Source organism: Tenrec ecaudatus, chromosome 4 (genome assembly GCF_050624435.1).
Source record: "Tenrec ecaudatus isolate mTenEca1 chromosome 4, mTenEca1.hap1, whole genome shotgun sequence".
In the NCBI taxonomy this organism is placed as follows: domain Eukaryota; kingdom Metazoa; phylum Chordata; class Mammalia; order Afrosoricida; family Tenrecidae; genus Tenrec; species Tenrec ecaudatus.
This window is the reverse complement of record NC_134533.1, coordinates 154,433,404-154,458,641: the sequence shown is the minus strand read 5'-3', so window position 1 is coordinate 154,458,641 and position 25,238 is coordinate 154,433,404. Positions and strand designations below refer to the sequence as shown.

The following is a 25,238-nucleotide window of genomic DNA, read 5'->3' as shown; positions in this document are numbered from 1 at the left end:
CATAAGAAGGTTGGTAGTGGGTATCTTTGTGCAATACAAAACTGTGGACAGTAATCCATGGATCCCAGATGGAACTTCTTCGGAACCTGTGATAGCGTTTAGCCGATTGCAATATGGTGATTTTGTTACGTGTTGATCTCCCTCTCTAAACTGAGTGGCTGGGCGGTGGGGAGTGGGGCGGGGAGTGACAGCGTTTTACTCCTGGCAATGTCTCTTGTCCTGGCTTAGTGCCTGACTGAATCGGATCTCAGCCAAGATGGTGACAAAGGAGGAAGCTGAGAAACCAAGATTCCATGGGGTCAAAAGAAATGGCTTCAAGTTCTTTAGACCCAGTGCAGATGGCCCCTCGACCCCCCAAGAATCTTGACTATGCTTTCAATTCCCCCCTAGATCTTAGAAGCCAGCAGGATCCAGCACACCATCAAGATAAGCCAAAGGAACAGTAAGTACAAGTGAAAAGCTCAGTAAACATAAGCCAAAGGAATAGTGAGCAAATTTTCCTCTAATGCTTAGTGAGCTACGGCTTCTACTCATAAGTCATGAAAGTCTTTAAACTTTTCTAAATCCCATGTTCTGGTTCCTCCTGATTCTGTGACCATTAGATTATTTGTGTCTCCTTATTACAGGTTGTAATAATAGGAGGCCGTGGACGGTGAGACTTGCCACCGATTGGCTATTGGTTACATATGAATTAGAACTCAAGCAGTGACCATGCAGCCATCTAGAGAGTGCCTCTGTTTTATCTCTGAACTGTGTCTAGAATCCTTTAACCTCTAGGAAGAGTAACTTCCCTGACTACTTCTATGTAAACAGTCAAGTCAAGGGCTCAGAAGAGCCACAGAGTTCCCATTATTGAGGTCAAGATTTCTGGTAACATGCCGGGGCTAAAAATATTCCCTTCTGGAATTACACCATAATGTGCTATATCATTAGTTTCTAAATGTGAATGCTTGAACCCTGCCCTATAATTTTGATTCTTGGAGGTTGATTTGTATATTCCCTATTTTCCTTTGATGGAGGAGCATATTTCTATAACTTTAAAATAAGACATTTTGCTAACAACAGGGGAGTCCTGCCAATATATTTTATTCTACCATTCATTTCTACTGAACGTTTCTTTAAAAAAAAAATCATGGACGGCTCCATGAATTTGCACGTCCTCATGTTTTCGGTATCGGTCCACGTTTAGTATCTATGCTGTGCCGGCAAGCACTTCCTGTTTCTCTGTAAAAGCCACAGGATAGTCCTCTGACAAGACCTTGTGACTCTTACGTTAAAGACTCATCCCATTCATTCAGTAAACAGCCACTGAGCCCTTATGAGCCAGGCTCGGTGATGCGTTCCATGAGTGAGTTTCAGCTTCTACTCTGGAGGGGTCCACGGATAGAAACTTGGAAGCAGTTTTGTAATGGAGATACCTCCCGGAAAGCATTTCTTAGAAGACATATTTTCACTCTCTCTTTCTGGATGAGCTCTCACCCAAACCAGAGTGAGTGACCCATAGTGGGTGACCTCATCGTGCCTCCCTCTCTGGGCACTCTCATTGGTCAGACAGATGGGCATGCGACCCAAGGTTGTCTCTCTATTGCTGCTGCTCTTCGGTGCCAGCGAGTCCGTTTCAACTGACCGCATGTACAACGGAGCACGGCACCGCCCGGTCCTGGGGCCTCCTCACAAGTGTGCCCATGTGAGAGCCCATTGTTGCAGCCACTGTGTCCGTCCATCTCATCACGGTCTTAGTCCGCCCCTCCACTTCACCAAGCACGAGGTCCTTCTCCAGGGACTGGCCTCTCCTGACAACATGGCCAAAGTACTTGAGATGAAGTCTCATCAGACTTGGGTCTAAAGAGCATTCTGGCTGTACCTCTTCCAAGACAGAGTGTTTTTTTTTTTTTTTTGGTTGGGGGGCGGAAATCCATAGTACTTTCAATATTCTTTGCTAGCACCTTAATTAAAATGCATGGATTCTTCTGTGGCCTTCATTCTTCAAAGTCTAACTTTCACATGCATATGATGCAATGGAGAACAGCATGGCTTGGGTCAGGCGCATTCCAATCCTCAAAGTAACATTCTTGTTTTTCAATATTCTAGAAAGGTTTTGGGCAGTAGATTTGCTCAATGCAACCCCTCTTGGCTTCTTGACTGCTGCTTCCATGAGCATTGATTGTGAATCGGAACAAGATGAAATTCTTGACCACTTCAGTCTTTTCTCCATTTATCGGCATGCTACCTGGTGGTCCGGTTGTGAGGATTGTAATCTTCTTTACATTGAGTTGCAATCCTTACTGAAGGCTGCAATCTTTTATCTTCACCAGCAAGTGCTTCAAGTCTTCACTTTCACCTGGCAGGTGTGTCATCTGCATATCACAGGTTGTTAAAAAGCCTTCCTCCAATCCTGATGCCACATCCTTCTTCATGTAAGGCAGCTTCGATTGAATAAGCATGCGGTGCGGCTGATAAAGAAAAGACTTCATCTCTCCCACGTTACCTGCTTTTAAAGATGTGCATCTGGGGCTCCCATGTCTCCTGCTCCTAGCCTTATGGTGAGGCTCGTTTGCAGTAGAAGAAAATGACCTCCACATGCACAAAGAAACAGAAAGAGTTGGAGAGTCCTGACAATGTTCAAGCCCATGAATGGAGGTGCTCTGAGGCAAACTCCACCCCCCCACCAACTCCACAGGCTTGTCTTTGTGAGCCAATATAGCTCACCTTCATTGATTAAATGCATATGAATTCAGTTTCTGTTGCTTGCAAGCAGGACGTTCTAAGACTTTGTAAGAAGTGTTTATAGGATAGCAAAGGAATGGAACTAAGTTTCACAAAGTTAGGATAAGCTTCATAGGGGTGTAGACTATCGGGCTTGGTCTTTAAGGATGAGGAGGATTTCTACATAAGAAACAAGTAATTTGGGGAGGCAAGAAGAGAGTATGGTATACTTAATCTGATACAGGTGAGACAAAAATGAAAATGTAGGCTCAACTTGGATCCCCAGGGGATTTCCTTGAATGCTTTGCTGGGGAGTTTGAACTTGACCCTATAAAGCGATGACTGATGACTACAAAGTCATTAAATAATTTTAGGCTGGTTGCTGCATGGTCAAATTAATTTTGGGGAAGATAATTGGGCACTGTCAGGGTTATGGGGAAAAGGGAAGATATCCGTGCCCAAAGAGGAGGCCATTGCAATAAACCAGGAGGGACTGTACAGAGAGTCTGATGGGAATGGTTAATTGGTTAATTTGTCCTTCCCTGGACAGCAACGGGGGTGGAGATGGGGTGGTCAAAGGCAGTGCCTTGCTTTCTGACTGCACATGAACCCAGGAGGAAGCGCAAGTTCTGGGGCATGAAGATAGAGGCCACTAGACATGACTGATGCCCACTGGGACATCCAGGTGGAGAAGTCGAACAGACACGAAGAAGTAGTGGTGTGGTGCGGAGCTCAGCAGTGATGCGAGGGCTGCTGACATCCTTTTAGTAGTCACTGTTAGGGAAGCAGGACAGCCTGAGCCCTTCCAGCAAACTCCCTGCCCAGAAAACCAAACAAGTCTGTTGCAAGGGAGTTGGATCTGACTCTTGGCAACTTGGTGTGTTGCAGCGCGAGCTGCTCCCCAGGGCTTCCTTGGCGATCATCTTCCGTGGAGCAGCTTGCCAGACCTTACTCGGCAGTTCTTCTGGGGGGTGTTGAACTGCCCCCTTCGGATTGATGGTCATTGCTGCGGGGTGTGCTGGGACAGCCCCATAGGGTTTCTGAGATGGTCCTCTTTGTAAGAACTGATCCTCCAGTCTTTTCTTCCCCAGAGCTGCTGGGTGGGTTAGAACCTACCAGCCTTTCAGCTAATGGCTAATTTCTTACCTATTGTGCCACCGGGCCTCCTCCTTTGGAGAGTAGTCAAGGGCAAACTATTTGACCCCCCTCTGGATAGCTTCCATTCTAATAAAGTCCAACTGGGATGTGTCCTTGCAATGAGGTTAATGGATCCTTCGATTATGGTTCAATACAACAGATACACGGTTTTGGTTCTGCAGGCAGAACTCACAACAGCCAGTGTAAAACCACATTGTATTTTGCAGGATTTGCCAACTGATGATTTCTTTTTGCTTAGTTATTTATCTTGATTTAGTTAAAAATATATATTATTGGCACCCACATTCATTGCTCTGGTTGCCCTGATATTTGCTCCACTGTTTCCGCTTTGGCTACTCCATTCACACGGCTTTCCTAAGTGCACCTGGTGGACAGCTCAGGAACCCCGAGCATCTGCAGAGCTGTAGACAAGCGTGCTTATAACCACCGCCTTTCCCCTGAAGGGAATGCTTCTTGTGTATTCATAAGGATGTTTCAAAAGACACCCAGTTAACTGTATTAAAACTGAGAACAGCAATATTTCCTGAGCTGCTTTTGGACTCAGCCAGCTTCAACTGCATCCCCTTTGTTTTTTATTTCTCCGCTAGGGCGTTCCTGAAAGGTTCTCTAGCTGTCCCATCTAACACACCACACCACATCCCGGGGGGCTTCCTCTTGCTCCTTCCTTGGTTTAAAGGGAAACAGATGCCTGCGGGGAGGGCATTACGCGGACGGCCAGGAGACCTGCTTTCGTGGCAACTTGATTTACTCTGAGTTTATGATCTGAGATTGTCATCCAATCTCTTTGTGTCTGTTTCTAGATCTGGAAGGTTCTGATTGGTGATCACAGACACACTGATTATAGGTTTGGTGACTTAGACCTATGAATCACCAGTGTCACAGTGGCTAAGCTCTCAGCTATTAACGGCAAAGTCATGGTTCAAACCTACCAGCAGCTCAGCTGGAGAAAGACGTGGCAGTCTGCTTCTACAGAGACTTACAACCGTGGAAACCCTCCCATAGGCCTGCTCTGTCGTCTGTGAGCCGGAATCCACTCTGGCCACAGGTGTGGCTTTGGTAGTTCGGTTCTGCTTAGTTAGTGCAGATGGGGCTTGAAGCTGTCACAGTCATCTACACCTGCTGGAGGGGACTTGACTGCGTTTGCTGTTTTGACAGGGAAGTCAAGTTTTATTCATCTTTGTAACTTCCGTGCGCAGTATAGTATCTGGCATGTAGGCATTCAATGAGCATACGACAGAAGAAAGACAAGATGTCTGTATGCTCTGTCCCTTGAGCTTCCAGAGTCCGTTGCGTATCGAGTACACACTGTCAAGGTTCTAAGAACAGTCATGTTGTTGTTCATAAGGAGAGATACTTGGAGTATTAGTTTCAAAAATCAATGATCAAAACGTCCAGAAAAGAGGTATTTTATTTCAATATCTTTATGTTTCAGAACTGAATTTAAACTATGAGACTCGGTGGCCAGAGCTGACCTATTCCCCCGGAGCTGCCGTGGCGCCCACCAGCCTCCTGCTCACCCCACATTCCACAAGGAGAATGTGGCCAGCCTGTCACCACGCACAGTGACATCGGGTCCCCCACAGGCCTCTCGCAGAGACAGTGCGGACTTGGATCCAGATCAACACAAGAAAGCGAACATAGCGGTAAAGCGAGTCACACCATTTTTTTCCGTGATTTTCCAATTCATATAAAAATTACGCTCACAACAAAATGTAAGTGTGCAGTAGCATGCTGAAAAGTCTGAAATGACCCAGAGACACAAAGGAGTCCTGGCAGGCTGATGGGAAAACGGCGCCAATAGACCTGCTCGCCACAGAGTTACCTCAAAGCTTCCTTGTTTGTGTGTGTGTGTGTGTGTGTGTGTGTGTGTGTGACGGACAGTACCTCTGGAACACAAGACGAAGTGTACCTTTATGAACTAAATCTGTAAGGCTTAAATTTGGTCAAGAAAATTCAAATGAGATGTTCTTATATAAGAGCCGCCACCAGCTGCAGTCCAGCCGATTCCGACTCCTGATGACCTCGCGACGCTCAGAGGTCTGTGAGCCACACGGTGTCCAGGAGCTAATTTGGGGGCAGTAGATCACCAAGTCTTTTCCTCCCTCCTTCCCTTCCTTCCTTCCTTCCTTCCTTCCTTCCTTCCTTCCTTCCTTCCTTCCTTCCTTCCTTTTCTCTCTATCTCTGTCTTCCTCTCTTACCAAGTGCCTCTGGGTAGATTTGAACTGCCAGCCATTTTGGTTACCAACAGAGCACACGGCCTGTTTGCACCACCCAGGAGCTCCTGAAAGCAAACCCAAACCCAAACCCAAACCCTCTGCCATCAAGCTGATTCAGACTCGTGGTGACCCTACACAGAGCTTCCGAGAGTGTCAGTCTTCATGAGACCAGACAGCCTCATCTTTCTCCTGAAGAGCAGATGATGGGCTTGAACTGCTGACCTTGAAGTTAGCAGTCAATGATTATCTCCAAGTGCCACCAGAGCTCCTTGGGAGCTAGAAAAGGATTTAAGCTCTCCTCCATGTTAACAGAGAAATTAAATGTCTTCTTCAGTATCAGAATAAATAACACAATCAGAACCCTCCATGGGCAAGCCGGTCACTGAGCACTGTGTCTCTCATTCCCACAAGAGAATGTTCTGACCCAGCAGAGACTTCCTGAGGAAACTAGTCTGGCCAAGCTAAACACTGGTCAGAGTCAGGGAGTCAAAGGCTATTTGGGGTTGGTAGACTCAATCTCCTCCCCCCACTGCGACCCCCCAGGGCTCCCTTCTCAACTCCAGAACTCGGTGAGAAGTCACTTTCCTGAGGGTGGCGAAATACCTTCAGGGAAGCTCTGGAGCTTTCCGGCACTCCATTTCCGTATTTCCCCGAGATGATTCCACAGGCAAGCGGAGACCACGTCATTGCGCCGACCCCTGCAGCAGAAGAAAACACCATCAAGAAGGGGCCTGTGGAAACGAGTCCAAAGGGCAGGGTGTTTAGCTAGGGCTCGGGAGAACCAGTTGGTGTCTGGTGATGGTTACACAGAATGATGACTGTGACAGGGATCGCATTATCTGTGGGAAAAATAGTCAGTGCACTAATGTTGTGCTCCAGATATATTTATTTTTACCATCCATACGAATTAACACAACACACCCTGCTGCCACTGAATGGAGTCTAACTCCTGCCTCCGCTCATGTGAGCAGGACTGTGCTCCTGGTGGCTTTCCGGGGCTGGTTTAGAGAAGCCCCTCAGGAGACCTTTGTTTGGAGGGGGTGTGGGGAGGGTGCCAACCCCCCCCTGTGCTGGAGTCCCCAGCCAGGGGCTCCAGACTTGTTGGGTTAGCCCGTGACTCATGAGGACCCCAGGAGTTCTGCAGGTGAAAGGGGTGGTCAGGGAAATGAGCTCATTCCAGCGGACAGCTGTCCGTCCACATTTTGGGGATTCCGCATTGGGCTTCATTCTTTATAAACCAATGAAGCCGCGCCACTAGCTCTTAGGACTGATTCATAGAAACAAGCCTGAAAACGTGACTCATCCATGGGCTTTGGATGTCCAGCATTCATATTCTCCTCGGTTTTTTAACACTCCCAGACAAGGCCAGCTCCACTTACACAGAAATCCAGCGCCTTGCTTGTCTAGCCCGTGTCTGACACAGTGTCTGGGGCATCCTAAGAGTCCAATGTTAGTTGAATAGTAAACCCACAATTCAGGAGTGCACGAAAAACAATTATTGATTGCTCTATTGCTGAATGTGAGTCTCCTCTTCCTTCCCCCTTTACCATTTTGTTTCTGCGGAAGAAAGTTATCATTGGAAACTGTGGACAAATAAGCCTGAACATGGGCCTCATTCACCTTTTCCGGATGCCCGCAGTTCTCCTCAGGGTGTGTTTTTCTCCCTCTCTCAGAAATCATGTGGTGCTCAGCTCCCCGGATGTTAGTGGATTTTCTGTGTCTAACCCAGTGCCAGGCTCAGAGATAAACATCTACATACACAAACACGTTGTTCGTTTCTGTTGAGTTCATCCCTGACTCCTGATGGCCCCATGAACAATGAGATCTGCTATGGTCTATCGGGTTTTCATTGGCTGATGGTCAAAAGTAGGCCATCCAGCCTTTCTTCCTCGTCTATAAGCTCCATTGAGAGTGTTCAGCCTTATCATTAACACACGAGCTTCTACTGACAGACTGGGGGAGCTGCATGGAGGGGCATTGGACAGGAATTCCACCTAGGTCTTCCTCTACCACTGAATCATCACAGCTTCCCATGACACATACATGTGTTTATATACACCACGACATATGTAAGACATGTGCATACTATATATATATGAAATAGGGGGTATATATACACACATGCACACATATAAGACATATTGGGGTAAAGGGAAATTACTGTCTCTTCTAGTTATTGCTCTGTGACTCCCACCAACTAATTGGGTATGACCATGCAAAAAGGGTATATGAAATATTAACAGAGGGAATCGATCAGTATTGGTGGCCATTGGTGTATAAGACAGCCATCACAGATGCAGGGGGACAGAATTCCTGGGACCAGTAAGGAAGATGAGCTCCAGTGGAACACTTTAACAATCCCTACCGGAAGTGGAGGAAGTGACGGAGGCCACGGCCTGCTGAGGCCAGAGGCCAAGGCAAGGAGACCATGAGAAAGAGCAAAGGAACAGTTTGGAGACTGTAGGACTAGGGGGCAGAGCAGCACTGGGCTTCCAGGTCCATGGAGGCAGAGGCCAGGGACCACAGAACCGAGAGACTGAGGATCAGAGAGGGAGACTCAATGACTACTGGCTGCGGGGCGGTGACTGGATCCTTACTGTTTTCTGATCCTGGCTTCTGGTACCCTGGAGTTTTCCTGGCAACCCCCCACAATTGAGAGTATGGTCTCTGAGTTCTGTGTGACTATTGCAATGAATGATCAAACCCAGAAGGGAAGCAGAGGGCTGTGGGGAAGCCGTTGGTGTCAGAATGGGATAGAGAGAGACAGAGGGTAGAGGCATGTGTGACCTCCGTCTTGTGACTATCAGCCTTGTACACAGGGGAAGAGAATCCATCTACACACACACACACACACACACACACACACACACACACACACACAGGCATATAGACATCTCTATATTTATGGACTGGCATAAGTCAGTGGGAGGTGCATAGCTAGAGCTAGCAAACCTGATGAAAAAATGAATGTATTCAAGGATCTTGCCTCAATTTTCTATTCATTTATTGAATACCCGCCGAGGACAGCCTGTTTGCTGGCTACATTTAGAGCTCTGCTTGGCTCTCAGTCAGTGACCCCCTGCAGACTTAAAGTGGCGTTTGGAGCCTTCCAGTCTCTGGAAGGCTCCGTTCTGACCTCTGTTGGCTAGGGTCGTGTGGAAGGTATCTTGGCAACATTTCTTTTTTTCCTTTTTTGAAGCAGTGATCCTCCTATTATTAGAAGCAATCCATACATTTGATTTTAGAGATTACCTATTTTATGGTAGAGCTCCGGCAGTTGAACCTCCACTTTCTCCCTCTGGAAAAGATGGTATTCAGCTTGTTCACAGACTGGTGGGATCATATTGAATTGTCTTGCTACTGAATAGGCTTCCTAGAGAGAAATGAAATTGCAAGTGAATTTATGCTGATGAGAAGCAAGACTTCCCTGTGACTTTATGTAGTGAGAAATTTTCATTTTCTGGGACAGGGCAAACCAAGAAACATAGAAGATGCAAAATACTAAGCAAAGTTAAGGAACCAACTTCACCAGGTCATTCACTGCTATCAAGTTGGTTCTGACTCATAGTGACCCTATAGGACAGAGTAGAACTGCCCCTGTGGGTTTCCCAGACTTTAAATCTGGACCGAGATAGATAGCCTCATTTTTCTCCTGTGTAGCAGCTGGTGGGTTTGAACAGCATACCTTAAGGTTTGAAGCTCAGTGCATAGCCCAGAACTCCACCAGAGTTCTTAATTCCACTAGGAGCAATACCAAATGTAGAAAATTTATATTCTTCTTTGTAAATCCAGGGGAAATTATTCAATATGCTATGGACTATATCAACAAAATGTGGGTTGTCTATTTTTAGGTTCATAAAGACTCAAAATTTAGGTGAATAAATAAGAATGATCTGCAATTAGCATATTATAAAAACTCAAGCCCCCCCAAATCCTCACTGCCATGGAGTCAATGCTGACTCACAGTGACCCCCCTGTGGGTCTCTGAGACTGTAACTGTTGATGGGAGTAGAGAGGCCAGTCTTTCTCCCAAGGAGCTGCTGGTGGTTTCGAACTGCCAACTATGCAATCGCGGCCCAACTCGTAGCCACTACACCACCAGAAACAGCATTTAACAATCACCAGTGGGAAAGCTCTGACCCAGGCGACCCTGTGTGTGTGCATGCGAGAAGAACTGGGCGCCACAGGCTTTTCAGTGGCTGGTTTTTTAGAAGCGGATCACCAAGGCTCTCTTCCAGGTGGCCTCGAACTGTCAACCTTTCGGTTAGCAACAAGCACATCCACCATTTGTACCACCTGGGAACTCCATCGGCATTACAGTCTGTTGTGAGCATAATATTTTCTCTCTTTTTGTTTTTAATTTTTAATTAAAAATATTTTCTAAAAAAGGTAAACTAGATGACTTTTCATATTTATCTTTAGTAGTGAAACTAATGTTTTCCTCTTGCCACTAAATAACATGCTAAACCTTGATGCTCTTGGAGAGAATCAAGCGAGCACCCCTCCCACCCTGTTGTAGTCGGTTGGGAGGTGATCCAGCCCTAATATCCACCGCGCTCACGATGTGGTTGATCTAGTGTCACAGCAAGAGCGAGAACACTTTGTGAAAGAGTTTGCAACTTCCATATGGCATTTGATGAATAATAGTAAGGCCCCAATGGCCATTAGACAGTAGAAATGAAAATACCATGATCTCCATCGCATTCCACCGTGAGGTGCCCCAGTACATCGCCATCCCTTGGTTGATCACATGAGTCATGGCTCGGACGATTTCTAGGGAAGGGCAGACAGAGAGCAGTTCAGGTCTCGTTCGATGGCCTCATTTCTTGCCCTCCCCGAAAGCTGGAAGTCAGTGCGATGATTTGTGTGCCTAATATACCTGTTGCCGTCGAGCCAACCCCAACTCACGGTGGCCTCACAGGACAGAGTAGAACTGCCCCTGGGGTGTCAGCGGCTGAGAGCTTAACAGAAGCGGACGGCCTCGTCTTTCCCTTGAAAGAGTTGTTACCTGGTTTGAACCACCAACCTTCCATTATGGTCGGCCACTCACTTAGCCTTTTGCTTAACACAGTTGCTTCAGTATTAGTGACAACATAATTGTCCACCCTGAATTACGGATAGTTTGGGAGGTGGTGGTCCTTTTACAGTAAACGGATCTTCCATTTTCAGTTTGAAGCAGCAACCACGATAAAGGATACTAAAAACATAAAGACTCTTTGAAGTTCTCCTTGAATTTTCACTGCTTTATGGTTCCTGGCCGCGTAAAAGAATGTATGATCAACCTCCTTCAGAACCTGGGTCTCTCGTTCCCGAGCAAGTGAGTAGTATGAGAGAGCCTTCACTTTGACTTTGGAGAATGTGGGGTCAGGGAGGGCAGAGTGAGTTGGGTTTGCAGAGATGGGCTTACCCAGGGTGGTGAATTCATAGAGGTGACTCAACAACGTGTTTAGCAGAAAGATAAATGTATCACATATTGAACCCCCGAGCCTCAAAGCTCACAGGGGCACACCCTGTCCCTGACCGACTTGAGCCAAATTTTGTTCTAAGACACCCATGTACTTGATTTTCTGGGTCCTGCCCTGGGGCCCCACCCAGCTTGCTCATCAGCCTCTTTCAGTTTGGCATTAGAGTTCCTGAACAGGAAGCTGAATCCCCGTTCCAGAGGGTGGAGTAGAGAAGGTGGGATATGCAATCTGGGAGCCCAGAGCACATGTTCACATTAGCGGAAATTCAGAGAAAGGGCAGGGCTTCTTCCTGAGAGCGGATGAGTTAAGCATACATTATCCTGGGTCATTTGACATTTTCAAGGGTGTCATGAACTCCTCTGTGTCATGAATAACAGTGAATTAAAAAGTCTTCAGAAAAAAATATTATCCTTGTCTCAAAGTAAGGTCAAGGAAGATGTGTTCTTATTTTTATTTCTCATGAGCCAGTACTGTTTACATTGCTAGGGGCCAGAGGTTAGGGCCTTCACTCTTTACTTAACCTAAGTAAACCACTGTAAATTGCTCTTGATTTGTTTGGAAGATGGGCATGCCTATCCAACACTGGCCGAATTTGATGAACAAGCAAAGTAGTTTTTCTTTCCTGGAGAAAGACTCCCAAATGTCCAATTATGACTGAGGACAAAGCCGGCAAATGTCATTGTCTCTGTATAAAACAAATGTGGCATTGAAAGTGACATGAAATGACCTAGCTCTTCATTTTATTATACGCATGAATGAGTGCCTCTTATTTAAGTCTCTGCCCCCTGAAGTGTGCTCTCGCTTTGGGCTTCTCTGTACCTGCAAAAGCTCTCCCCCCTCCCGCCCCCCCATCCCATCCTGTTTGTTCAGAGCAGGAGCATTTGCTCAAACCATGTATCTCTGTATCGGCTGTCCTGGGGGCGGGGGCTATTACAGCAAACCACACCTGTTGGTGAATATTGAAGACAGAGGTGACTCAAATGAATGGAGCCTGAGACGTCTCTACCTCCATTCTGTACCCAGGGAGCACAGAACTCTGGGGGTGGGAGTGGGGGTCACATGGCAATCACAGAAAGCTCTGACGAGAGAAGTTCAGGTGGCATAGAGGTTGTGACCCTTCCTGTATTCAATGGCCATGCTCTGTCCGGCTCTGTGCAGAGCGCTGAGAGTCAGGTAGATGCCCAAGTCCTGGATTTAAGGCATTCAGAGTACAGTGGGAAAGATGGAGACATAAGGATGTACTTTTTTACAATGTGAAGTCCCCTAACACCAGGGATGAGATGGGGATAAAAGGGGACAGACCTTCTCAAACTCTCATTGGCCTCATCAGTGTGACAGCAAGCCTAGAGGACGGGAAAGAAATGCCCCTGTGAGTTTCCCAGAGAGAGTAGGACACCCCATCTTTCTCCCAACAAGCAGCTAGTGGCTTGGAACTCAGGACCTTGTTCCAGATTATGACACCAGGGCTCCTGAGTTAAGGACTTAGTTCCGGGAATTAGAAGGAGGCTGTGTGGCAGAAGGCAACAAGGGAGAGGCAGGCAGACAAGCTGAAATGGGCAGGGGCAACGTCTATCTGCACATTACTCAAAGTTGAGTGGGCAGCCCCGGCCATCTGTAAAGGGAGGTGGCACTCATGTGAGAACCCTGCAGTGGGAAGAGGGAGGCCGCGGGGAGACAGGAAGATCTTTAGGAAGGGAGCAGGTAAGGCAGAGAGAAGTGGATCGGCTAAAATCGCTTTCGGAGGTAGAACACACAGAACTTGCAGACGGATGGAATGTTGTAAGCAAAAGGGAAGAACCGAGGACACCCATTTAATCTCCCAGTTACCTAGCCATTTTGGAGCCAGGGAAACTGAGGGAAGAATGGGCTCTGGGGCTGGGAGCTAGGCGGTGGGAGAATCCAGGGTTCCGCTCTGCACGCGCCTAAATGGAGATGCCCGGTCGAAGCGGTGACCGAGAGAGCTGGAGAAACCGGGCCTGGGTGGACTGGCTAGAGAAAATCCTATCCTGCTGACTGTATGAGAATTCATGGAGGCGACTGAGGCTCCCTGGGAGCGGCTGGAGGAGAAAGGGGAAGCGTAGTTCCGCCTTTGCTCCAGGCCCCGGAGGAAGCAGATGGAGGGGTGTCTCGGAATCAATCTAGAGGCAGGGGACCACTGGGAGCGGGGACGAGCATCCACGACGAAAGGACACCTGTCCGTCGGTGTCACCTGGGCACACGGGGCCTCTGGACCGAGGGACGAGCAGTGACGGCGTCAGGGTGGCCTGGGAGCAAGGGCGAGGCAGATGGGGTGGGGCGGGGTGGGTGTGAGCCTGTGTAGACCACTCTGCTCACGTTGGGAAGCCCCTGGAGCAGAGGAAGAAAGAGTCTGGCCAAGGCCGCCTGCGGTCCACGGAGGCTGCTGCTTTCAGCACGAGAGATGGAGTGGGTGGCGGGGCACAGGGCGAACGGTGATGGCCTGAGGGGGGCGATGACAGGCACCTGCAGTGGAGAGGTGGTTGCCAGTGTGACGGAGACGTGGGGGACAAGATGGATGGGCGGCATCGCCGGGCGGGGAGAAATGAGAGCGCTGATTTGCTTCGCCGCAAACGTTCGGGGGAAGAGCCTGCCCGGGACCCCCCAGGGTCCCCGGGTCGGTCTGGGTCCAGTCTGGCTGCTGCCCCTTCAGGGCAGAGCGAGAGGGCTGGGGAAGGGGCTTCTGTCCTGGGAGGAGGCGGCAGCCCAGAAAGCAGGAGAGATGGCAGGACACCGAGGTCCTCGGGGCAGCGTCGTGACCACCATTAGAAGCGCGTCTAATCTGAATAAGCCCTTGTATTTGTTTCTTTTTACTGTCAGAGAACGACTCCCGCGAACTGTTTAGCCCTCGATCTGGAAATAACCAGGCTGCAAGTGAAGGCTTTTTTCAAACAATTATGTGAGGACACTAGAGGGCAGCATTGCTGAAGGAAAAACTCATCCACGCCACCCCCCCCCCCAAGCCCCCACCCCCCCAAAGAAAACAATCCTCACCAAAAACCCCAGAAATCCAAAGCTGCCTTCGAGACTGTGGCAGGGAGTAGAGAGCCCAGTCTTTCTCTTGCGGAGCTGCTGGTGGTTTGGAACTGCTGATCATGTGGGTCTCAGCCCCAAATATGAGCCAAGATACAGCTGTTTAGAGTATCATGGAAATACCCCGCCTTTTAAAAGCACCCAAGAGTCCAAAGGAGGGCAAAAGGATGTCAGAAAGATGATCGGCGCATTGCATCTACCCACCTTTGTAAAAGGACACATGGCACATCTGACCCAACCTGGAAAACCTGGACAGAATTCAACATCCTGACCCCGACCCGACTCCCGAGCTTCTCCTAGGAGCCTTCACATAGGGGGATCGCAATGCTTCCAGCAGAGTGGAAACACCACCAAGCTTTAAAAACGACCCTTACCTGCACATGACTGAACCCCTACTAAGCGAGGCTCAGCCACCAATATTCAAAGAACAAACAAGACCCAGACGAGTCCGGGGGACAGGCAGGGTTGACAGCCACTGCCCTTGTCAGCACCAGTTATTCTCTGGACCACCCGCAGCAGCCTCAAGCTGGATCTTGTTAGAAATGAAGACGCCGTGAGGACACAGAAGACCTTTCGGACCACGAACCCAGGGGGCCCAGGAACCTGCCCTCACGCTTCCTTCATCTAATCTAAATGCCCCTTACTGCAATTTAATCCTTACTTGATTTATTTGCTGCAGTGTATATGCAGAGTCGTGTTCTCATTCTCTCCCTATCGCCCCTCACAGTTCTGAACAAAAGCCACCTGGAAATTTGATAAAAATACCGGTGTTCGGGATAGCCTGATTCAATGGTCCTAGACCTTTTGTATTATTTTAATTAGCTACCCAATGCCAAATTTGAGGAAAAACTGCCTACACCAGATTGTTGAATGAGGCCAGCCATGACGTAGTACCATAAATGAAGGGGGATTTAAAAGCAAATAAGAGTGAAGCAAGAAGCTAGCTGGAATGGGACGAACGCGAGGTTGGCGCCCTGCTGGAGAGTAATCTCCCTCTTAGGAATCTAGGGCAGCCGGCACATTTCCTTCCACAGCAACTGTATCTCTTGGCCAACCGAGTTAAAGACAATGGTGTTCCGCTCAAAGGTGAGGCATGGGTCCCTCTTCCCAGTGGGGCTTAAGCTGTGTCATGCATCGGGCTCCTGGGGGCTCACTATGGACTTTAACCAGGAGTTTTTCCTACCCAGGCTAGTGTTCTACATCACCCAGTCGAAAGAATAACAATAATGTGGCAGGTACAGTTTTGCTCCATTAGCCATGATCGAGCCCACTAGAAGCTGATGCTGTGTACTGGGCCAGGAGTGAGCATTTTTGTTTCCTTTATTGAGGTGTAATCCGTCCTGAAGGCTGCAGCCATTGATCTCTATCGGTTGAGTGCTTGAGCAAGCAAAGTTCTGTCACCTGCCAATTACAGCTCATCAGTGAGCCGTCCTTGCATCCTGATGCTGCGTTCTTCTTCATGCTGCAGCTTCTCAGCATGTTTACTCAGCATGCAGATTCAAAAGGCACGATGAAGGGACAAGCCCCGACACACAGCTTTCCTCATTTAAAACCACGTAGTAGCACCTTGTTCTGTTCGAGTGACTGCCTCTTGGTCTATGTACGTTAATATTAGTGATGGGAAATGACATTCTTCTTTCAAGAATGCATTGTTAGTTGTCAGGTGCCATTGAGTTGGTTCTGACCCATAGTGACCTTGTGCCCAACAAAACGAAACCCTGAAGTCCTGTACTAGCTCTATAATTGTCCAGATAGGTCATCTCTAGTTAAGAACGTAAGGGGCCCTGGTGACTCTTTCAGGTACACTTTGGACTGCCACCTGCAAAGTTGGTGGTTCAAACCCACCAATGGCTCCTGAGGGAAAAATGAGGCTCTCGGTTCTGTAAAGGTTTACAGCCTGGGAAACCCTAGTTAGAGTGGCAATGAGTCAGAATCAACTCAATGGCAAGAGGTTTTACGTCTAAGAATACACATTTTATATCAAAGGGCCAGGTAATTTTATTTTGGAAGAAGCATTTTTATCAATACTTTTTAAAAAATTGACCTCAAGCCAAAAAAACCAAAAAGGTTGCTCACATCAAACCTCTGTTTATGTGAAATGTTCCCCGGAACTTTGAAAGTTGTACGCAGATAGCTGAAAAGCACGAACAATAAACAATCAGTTAAAAGCCCATCAAATGCACTGCCAGGGGCTATTTCGACTCTAAGACAGAGCAGAGTTTCGACTCTAAGACAGGGTTTTCTAGCCTGTTGTTTTTTTACTAGAGGAGGGCTTTCTCCGGCAGGTAGCTTGTGGGTGTGAGCCACCAACTTTGCACTTGTTAGCCCCAACTGCTGCCCCACCAGGACTCCTTATAAGGATATGCAGCGAGCTGTTTTACTTGAACAAGATGCACTTACATCAATCTAGCCCTAAAACCAAACATCTCTAACAACCCTGTAGGGCAGGGTGGAACTGGCCCCACGGGTTTCCAAGGCTGTGCATCTGTACAGAAGCAGTCTGCCACGGCTTTCTCCAGCACAGGGGCTGGTGGACTGGAACCACGGCCCTTTTGTTTGGCAGTTACGTGCTTGACCCACTGGGGACCCAGGGCTCCTACTCTGGCCATCAAGACTAAAACAACCCCCAAAAAACCCCAAAACAACAACCCTCTAACGGAAACGTTCGTGGTCATCTAGGGTAATGTCCTCTCGTTCCAGATGAGGAAATGGGATAGAAGTTAATGGTTTTAATGTTTAATTTAAACTCGTCTTACGAACAATGATAAATGTTTCCAAGATGCCTGCAAAATGGTAAGAGCAAACCGACGAGATGATCACTGCACTCTGTGGAGGAATGAGAAGTACCTGCATTCTCTATTTTCCAGAGGTCCTGTACATGTGTGTTGTCATTGTTTAATGTAAAAAAATAAAATTCCTGATATGCAAAGGGACAACTTTGACTAAAACATTAACAGGTCATAGGTTAATTCACAGACATTAGAGTTAACCATAAGAAGTTACCATTTTTAATAATCTCCAAATGGCTAAATATTAGCAATGTCATATGGTTTGTTCTAATGGGTAGTAGATCCTTCCTGTTTAGAGCTGAGGGTGGGAGATTGGAGGGTGGGGTATTGGTGCAAAGCAAGCATTAGTGTTTCACTAGAGGAGCTGTTGAAAGCGTTAGCAAAAAATAGATCTAGATATTGGTACAAACCAGCTATTTCCTATCTAATCACTTGCTAATTTTTGGTGCGGTGATGTGTTGGGCTTCGAACTACAAGGTCCGAGGTTCATACCCATCAACCCCAACCCACCCATGATAGAAAGAGAAGATTTTTTTACTCCAGTAAAGATTCACAGCCCCAGACACCCACCGTGGCAGTTCTACTTTGTCTTTAGGCTCTCTCTGAGTTGCAATGGCTGTCTCGATGGCAGTAAGCTTATTTTTTTGGTTTGGTTGTTGCGAAAGGGTTAGGGATGTGTGGTTACCGACCAAAGGGCTGGTTTGGGGATCTGCTCTCCGGAAAGGCTCCCCTCAAAGCTGATCTACTGCCGTGCTGTTGATTCCAACTCACTGAGACCCCACGTGGAGTTTCTGGGGCTGAATATTTATAGTGCAAGTCTTTAGGAGAGCAGTTGAACTACCGACCTGGTGGGTGGTTAGCAGTTCAGTCTTTTCACACAGTGCCACCAGCGATATCCTTAAGAGAAAACCCCTTGGAGCAGTTCTATTCCATAAGACTTGAAACCATTGGGTGGGCTTTTGTTGTTTTGTGTTTGACTGGCAGGTTATTTACTTAATTAACTTAAGAAACATGTTGTGCTGGTACTCAGACGTTCATCTTCACCAACCCACTTCCTTTCTGGCTGTGAGACTCCTATCTCAGTGCTCTGCTAGTCCCGGGAGACGGAGGACGATTCTTTCTCACAGGACAGGAGTGGTAATCTCTGACTCTCCCATGGAGTGACATCATGCTTAGTATGGGGTCCCAGGAGAGCCTCACAGAAGACCCACTGGGACTCCAGAGACGTTGGCTTTTGCCCTCACACTGTCACTAACACACCATGCCATCTCTGTTTCCTCAGTGCAGAGGAAGGGGCGGAGTCGGCAGTTTTTAAAACAACTGTTCAGGAGGGTAATGTTTCCATGCCCACTTTGTAGACCAAGAACCCAGAGCTGTGAAAGATAGTTATTTGGGCAAGACGTCAGCAGCTAGTTTATCTGGCTTTCAAACATGGCACAGGGTCGGAGGAGGTGAACTGGGGCAGAAACAGAGTAGTTACGTAGATGACCCCAGTGCATATTTATGGGTGCAGGGTGACTTATGCGTGGTCTTACCCATCCCCAAGCACTGATTAGGGTGCTGCTGAGAGTTCATGCTCTGTCCACGATGGGACAAAGGAGCTATCTGTTTGCTCCTCCCTGGCGTGTAGAAGCTTGGAGAAAGAGTGGTCTTCATGAGGGCGGGTTCGAGAGTAGAGATTGTCTCAGAGATTCCGGATCAGACAGTCCAGACTCAGGAGACTAGAAAGACCTATGTGCTCCAAGCAAAGAGGAGAAGAAACGGAGGGGGAGGGGGAGGAGGAGAAAAAGGAGGAAAAGGAAGAAGTTGTTGAAGCTGAATCCGGCAATTGGATTCCAACTTACGGCCTCTCTGAGCGGGTCAGAGCACACCTGAGCTCCATAGGGATTTTGCTGGCTGATTGTTCAGAAGTCGATTTCCAGTCCTTTCAGCTAAGGTGGCCCCAGGGGACGTGAGTGCCCCGACCTTTTGATTCGGAGCTCAGTGCTTAAGCTCCTCTGCTCTCCAGGGTCTGCAGGGACACTGGTTTTCTCTGACCTGAGACAGTTAGAACTTTGCCTCGGTGTGATTCTAGACCCTATTCTGAAATGTGGGTGAGGCTATTGGAAGGAGACACCTTTACGTTTTATTTCAGCTCATGTCCACGGGCCCTAAACTAAAACAGTTATCGAGAAGCAGTCCTAAACGCCAAAGTGAGGTATTGCTTTATAAACCTAACCTATATAAACCTAAGCCATCGCAAACCTAGCCCAAACCCGACTTCAACCCCCTTGCTGTGGGTCCGTTTCAATCGCCGGAAGCCTCCTGTGTTACACAGCAGTGCTATGCTCTGCAGGGGCTTCTGGACTGTAATGTTTACAGAAGCAGAACACCAGGCCTTTCTTTCATGACACCTCTGGCAAGATTTGAACTTGCAACCTTTCGTTTAGTAGTTGAGGATTCACCATCGTGTCACCCAGGGGCCTTGCAGAACTGGTAAAGGTTTTGCACCCTCAGCCCAATCCCTATCTTGTGGAGGTTTAGGCTGAGACTCACTGGTCTGGAATCAGCAGTGCTTTGCCATTTTCCTATCTCCCCCTGTGAACCTCCTCTCCCTCTGGACCGCTCACTGTTTCCCCCTTCTCCCCCCAACAGATTAAAACCTCAGAACCTGAAAGATACATTTGCAGAACTTGGAAAAAAAAAAAAAGACAAATCAGGTTCATTTCATTTAGTTGCTACTTCTGATCAGGCCTCATCTTTTTTTTTTTTCATTTCCAAAGTTGTCCTCGGCCCTTGGACATAGGCCCTCTTCCTTTCTGAGAGCTCCGGAAAAGGAGCATTTCTGAGACCTCTCCAGGGTGGTTCTGCTCCAGGACTTCTTTCCCTCAAGTCAATCAAGGAGTTCAGGACCACTGTGCCTTGGCTCTGCTTGCACCTCAGGCCTCTGTAGGAGTTCAGTGGTCACTGATTCTGAGTAAAGACTTGCAGAATAGCTAGCTCCCTGAAGGTAAGAGCCTGGACTTGCTGATGCTTCCCCGACAGACTCGGGCTGTCTTGGGAAACCTGCTCATTCCTCGTTCAGTTCCCACCAGAAGGCAGGATGCCAAACTGTGTACGTACAAGGGGTGCCAAAACAAACAAAACAAAACAGAGAAATCGGTCTCTCTGGTCACAGTGAATCTTTTTGCACAAGCAGTTTCGCTTGAACCTCATTGTTGCTGTTGTTGTTATGGCCAATTTAAGGGAATAATGCGTGGCTGTGAAGTGTTTCTTGCTCAGGGAAAATGCTGCAGAAACTGTTGAGATGTTGGACATGACTAACAAGGACAGAGCTATGGGAAACACTCAAGTGTGTGAGTGGTTTTCTCGTTTAAACAGAGGTAAAATGTTGACTGATGATGAACCTCATTCTGGATGTCTGTCAACTTCCTGAATGGAAGAAAATGTTGACTTGTAGTGTGTTTGTAGTTTGTTCTACCAGGTCCGACTGTTAATCAGACTTTCTAGTTAGAGGATCTGAAAAGATTGCATGACAGTGTTGGACAAAAAGGCCTGATTTATGGCAGACGGGGGACTGGTTTTGCCTCCACAACAATGCACCATCTCAGTGTGCTAGTTTGGGGCAAAAAACCAGCATGCCTCTATTGTCCTGCACACCTTGCTCACCTGACCTTGCTCTGAGGGACTTCTTTTTGTTTCCATGAATGCAGAGGGACATGAAAGGACAACATTTTGAAGGACATAGAAGAGGTGAAGAAAAAAAATGAGGGAGGTGCTGTCTGCCATCCAAAGAGATGAGTTTAAAAAGTGTTTCCAAGAATGGAATCACAGATTTGACCAATGCATTAGGTGCCATGGAGAGTGCTTTATAGGTGATAAGGTTGTTTTGTAAAAAAATTTAAATACAAAACTTTGTATTTGGGGGGGGTGACCCCTTGTATTTTTGTTGCTAAAAGATGATATACAGAGCACTTCATGACATTGTGTCAAATGGAGTGCAATTATAATAGAATTTCTCCATAAATGTTTTGAAGACCCATTGTGTAGATAACTTTTATTTATCTTGTAGTCGCTGTCGTGGTTGAGAATATACCAAGCAAAGCCCCCACCGGTCCAACAGTTTCTGCACGTACAATATAGGGACCCTGGTCCCAGGCTTGGAGTTATGCCACTATCCGACTGCTCCTCCTTTGAGTTTTCTCCCCTTATTTGCATGAATTCCCTGCCCCCCGAAACTCTGCTGGCCAATCTTTCCAGGGCTGTCATCAGTTTGATTCCATGTAGATAGTTTATAAAAAAGCATAATGCTCAATGTAGATCATTTTCACTAGTTAAAGAGAGGTACATTTTCAAAGATGATTTCTTCCCTCACCAGACAAGCACCCTGTAATTCTCTCAGGAGGGTGAGTCTTCATTTTATATCTAGATAAGAATGGACAGGAGCTTTCCCCAGGCAAAGGCACAGCTCGCTTATCTTTCAACACCTCTCTGTTCTCGTTAGTTCCCTGTTTCCTCTTCTCAATACCTCCAGTCTCCCTACCTAGACCCCCAGCCGCCTGCTGACACTCTCTACGAAATCACGATGTGGAAAATGGGCCATCAAGTGACACCTTTTCCTGGAGCATATGCTACATATATAACATGATTCCTCTGTCACGATAAGCATTGACTTGATGACAATGCATTTTTTTTGTTTTTGTTTTTGAAATACTTCCAAGCTCACTGCCATGGGGTCAATACTGACTCATAGTAGCTCCAGAGGGCAGGGTAGAGCTATTCCTGTGAGTTTCTGAGACGGAATCTCTACAGGAGTAGAAAGCACTGTCTTTCTCCCACAAAGCCGCTGGTGGTTTTGAACTGCTGACCTTGGGGTTAACAGCCCAATGTGTAAATACTATGCCACCAGGGCTCTTTAATACTGACTGGAAGTGAGGAAAGAGAAGGTTTCTATCCCGATGAAAGGGTGGAAGCGGCCACAAAAATTATATGACATATTCTATAGGGTTTAGGAAACAGTGAATAAATTTCACCTCATTAAAATATCTGTGGATTGAGAATAATTAAATCTGGACCTTACATCCCTGCAAGATGAAGATTAAATAAATTTAATAACAAACAAACAATCCTAAGGCAACTAAAATCCCAGAGTTGTGCAATTTCCTTACATGCTTGGTTGAGACCTTCATCTCTTAAGCTTAAAGTTAGGTCCTCAGTAGATTACAGGACACCAGTCCCCTCGGTTAGCAGCCTGCTGTTTCTGTGTCAATGCCACTACAGTCAGTTTGTAAAAGAGGAATCCTTCTGCTTTGGACAAGGATCCTGCCCTGACACCTGAGTGTCTCCTGATAGTACTGAAACCATGAAAGGATTCACTCTTTTTCTTCTAAAAAGAGTTTGCTTTTGTTACTTAAGGTCTTCGGGTGGTGCGACTGGTTTGTGTTCTTCTATTAAAATCTAAAGGTAGGTGATTCAAACCCACCTGGCAGCACTGTGAACAAAGGCCTGGCCATCTGCTCCCATAAATACGATAGCTAAGAAGTCAAAGGCTTACTGCAGGGAAAGTTTGCCACCGAAGACCTCTCTACCATATTACAAAGTGAAGCTGGCACATTGAGAACCAAAGACCTCAAGACATGCTATTTTCAATCCCTTCATATGCAAGGGGAAGTTGGGCAATGATTCCATTTGAATCATTGCAGATGAAGGACATTGAAAGGTCTAGGGACTTGCAGAAAAGCAAACAAATCTGCCTTGCAGGAGGTGAAGCCACAATGCTCCTTAGAGGGGCGGATGAGAAGACTTTGTCTCATGTACAATCGGCAGATTGTCAGGCGAGAACAGTATTTGGGAAAAGACGCCATGCTTGTTTAAGTCGTGAGTCCTTGGACAGGAGGCTGATTCTCAAGGTGATGGATTAACGCGGGGCCGCAACAACGGCCTCAGACACGCCGGTTGCAAGGAGGGTGCAGGACTGGGGCTGTGTTTTGTTCTCTTGTGCACAGGTCACTATGAGTCGGAACTGACTCGCTGGCAGCTAACAACAACAACAACAACACAACAACTCTTAGTCTCACTACCATGAGCCCAGAAGACACGAATGGTCGCTAGCTGCCACATGTTTCCCTAGACTCGTATTTTATTTGGTTGTTAAGGATAAACACAGGAGAACATGCATCACACTCAATGGTTTGGAGGTACCCATTTGTCTAGCCTTGGAATCCGATTTGGGGAAGATCACGGCTCTGACACCCACACTGTGGAGCAGAGTTCCACTCTGGAACATGGGGTGCCAAGAGTGGGAGCGGGCTCGATGCCAGCGGGTTGTAAGAAGCACGATGAACAATCCCACAGGGTGGAGGGAGGGTGGGGTAGAAAGGGGGAACCGATTACAAGGATCGACATATAACCTCCTCCCTGGGGAATAGACAACAGAAAAGTGGTGAAGGGAGATATCGGACAGTGTAAGATATGACAAAATAATAATAATTTTTAAATTATCAAGGTTCATGATGTTAGGACAGATTGGGAAGGGAGGGGAGAAAACGAGGAGCTGATCCCAAGGGCTCAAGCAGAAAGCAAATGTTTTGAGAATGATGATGGCAACAAATACACAAATGCGCTTGACACAATGGGTGGATGTTTGGATTGGGATAAGAGTTGTATGAGCCCCCAGTAAAATGATTTTAAAAATTAAAAAAAGAAAAGAAACAAAAAAAAACCCCACAACCAACCCCCTCTCAGGTGAGGGACAACATAAAAGTGGGTGAAAGGAAACATCGGTCAGTGTAAGACATGGCAAAATAATGATTATTTATAAGCTAGCAATGGTTCAGGAGGGAGGGAGGATGGGGGAGGGAGGGAAAATTGAGCTAATACCAAGGGTTAAGTAGAAAGAAAATGTTTTGTGAGAATGAGGATGGCAACAAATGTATAGCTGGCCTTGACACAATGGACGGATGTATGGATTGTGGTAAGAGTTGTACTAGCCCCAATAAAATGATTAAACAAAAAACAACAGAAAAAAGAAAGAAAATTCCACAACCCCACCTGGCAGCACTCCGGAGCTGCCAGGTGGGAGTCCTGCAGGTGTCATTGCAGACTGGCCGCAGCACAGCGAGGAATTCAGAGAAATAAATTCTCTGGAGACGGCGCTGACGTCTCTCAGAACATGGAGCTAAATCTTGTCACAACTCCAGATATTTTTCAGGAAGATGACAACTCATACACAAGGAAGTTCACATGAGTCACACACCTGTAGTCCCAGAAGACTAGGCAGCCGTGTCTCACCTGACAGCTGTGCCGAGTGGAGGAAGCATTCTTCCTCATTCACCCTCCCCCTTTCCGCCCCCTTCATAGCCTTGACCTAGAAACAACTAAGGAGGGAGGAGAGAAACCATCTATAAGGGACCCTTCCCTCCTCCTCCTGTGTCTCACTAATGATGAGGTTCAGCTCCCATTGGTTTCACTGTTGCCTGAAGATGGGAAGAGAGAAAAGCAGGAAAGGGTGGGAGGTGGAGAGGTATGTAGGAAGGAGCTAAATTGCAGGAACATAAGCATATCCTTCTCTGGGAGCTTTTCTTCCAACAGGGACTTTCGGGAACATGGCTGGGAATCTTTGATTTTTCTGAGAAAACGCAAAGAAAGGCACCAGATGAGTGCTCTTGGGCAGGGGCCACTGAGCCGATCCCGACTCTTAGAGCGAGTCTATGGCATTGAGAGAGACGCTGTCTGGTCTGTGCTGTCCTGACCTTCAGGGCTGTGGTACAGCCACCCTGCCTTGTTTGGGGTCTTCTTTTTTGAGGACCTTCTACATCACTAAGCACAATGTGCTTCTCTATGAACGGGTCCCTCCTGATCACATGCTCAAAGTACTT

The 25,238-nt window shown here is 47.3% G+C and overlaps 1 protein-coding gene across 5 annotated transcripts in view; it reads right to left on the bottom strand.

Annotated features, from left to right (window-relative positions):
• Window positions 1-25,238, bottom strand: part of KCNAB1 (potassium voltage-gated channel subfamily A regulatory beta subunit 1) — a 460,831-nt gene that overhangs the window by 21,412 nt on the left and 414,181 nt on the right. For all 5 annotated transcript variants that reach the window (XM_075548868.1, XM_075548871.1, XM_075548869.1 and 2 more), the window contains 3 exons: window positions 10,768-10,853; window positions 9,333-9,453; window positions 6,684-6,778 (listed from right to left, as the gene is read on the bottom strand). In XM_075548868.1, coding sequence (XP_075404983.1) covers window positions 6,684-6,778; window positions 9,333-9,453; window positions 10,768-10,853 — 302 coding nt within the window. The remainder of the gene's footprint in view (window positions 1-6,683; window positions 6,779-9,332; window positions 9,454-10,767; window positions 10,854-25,238) is intronic.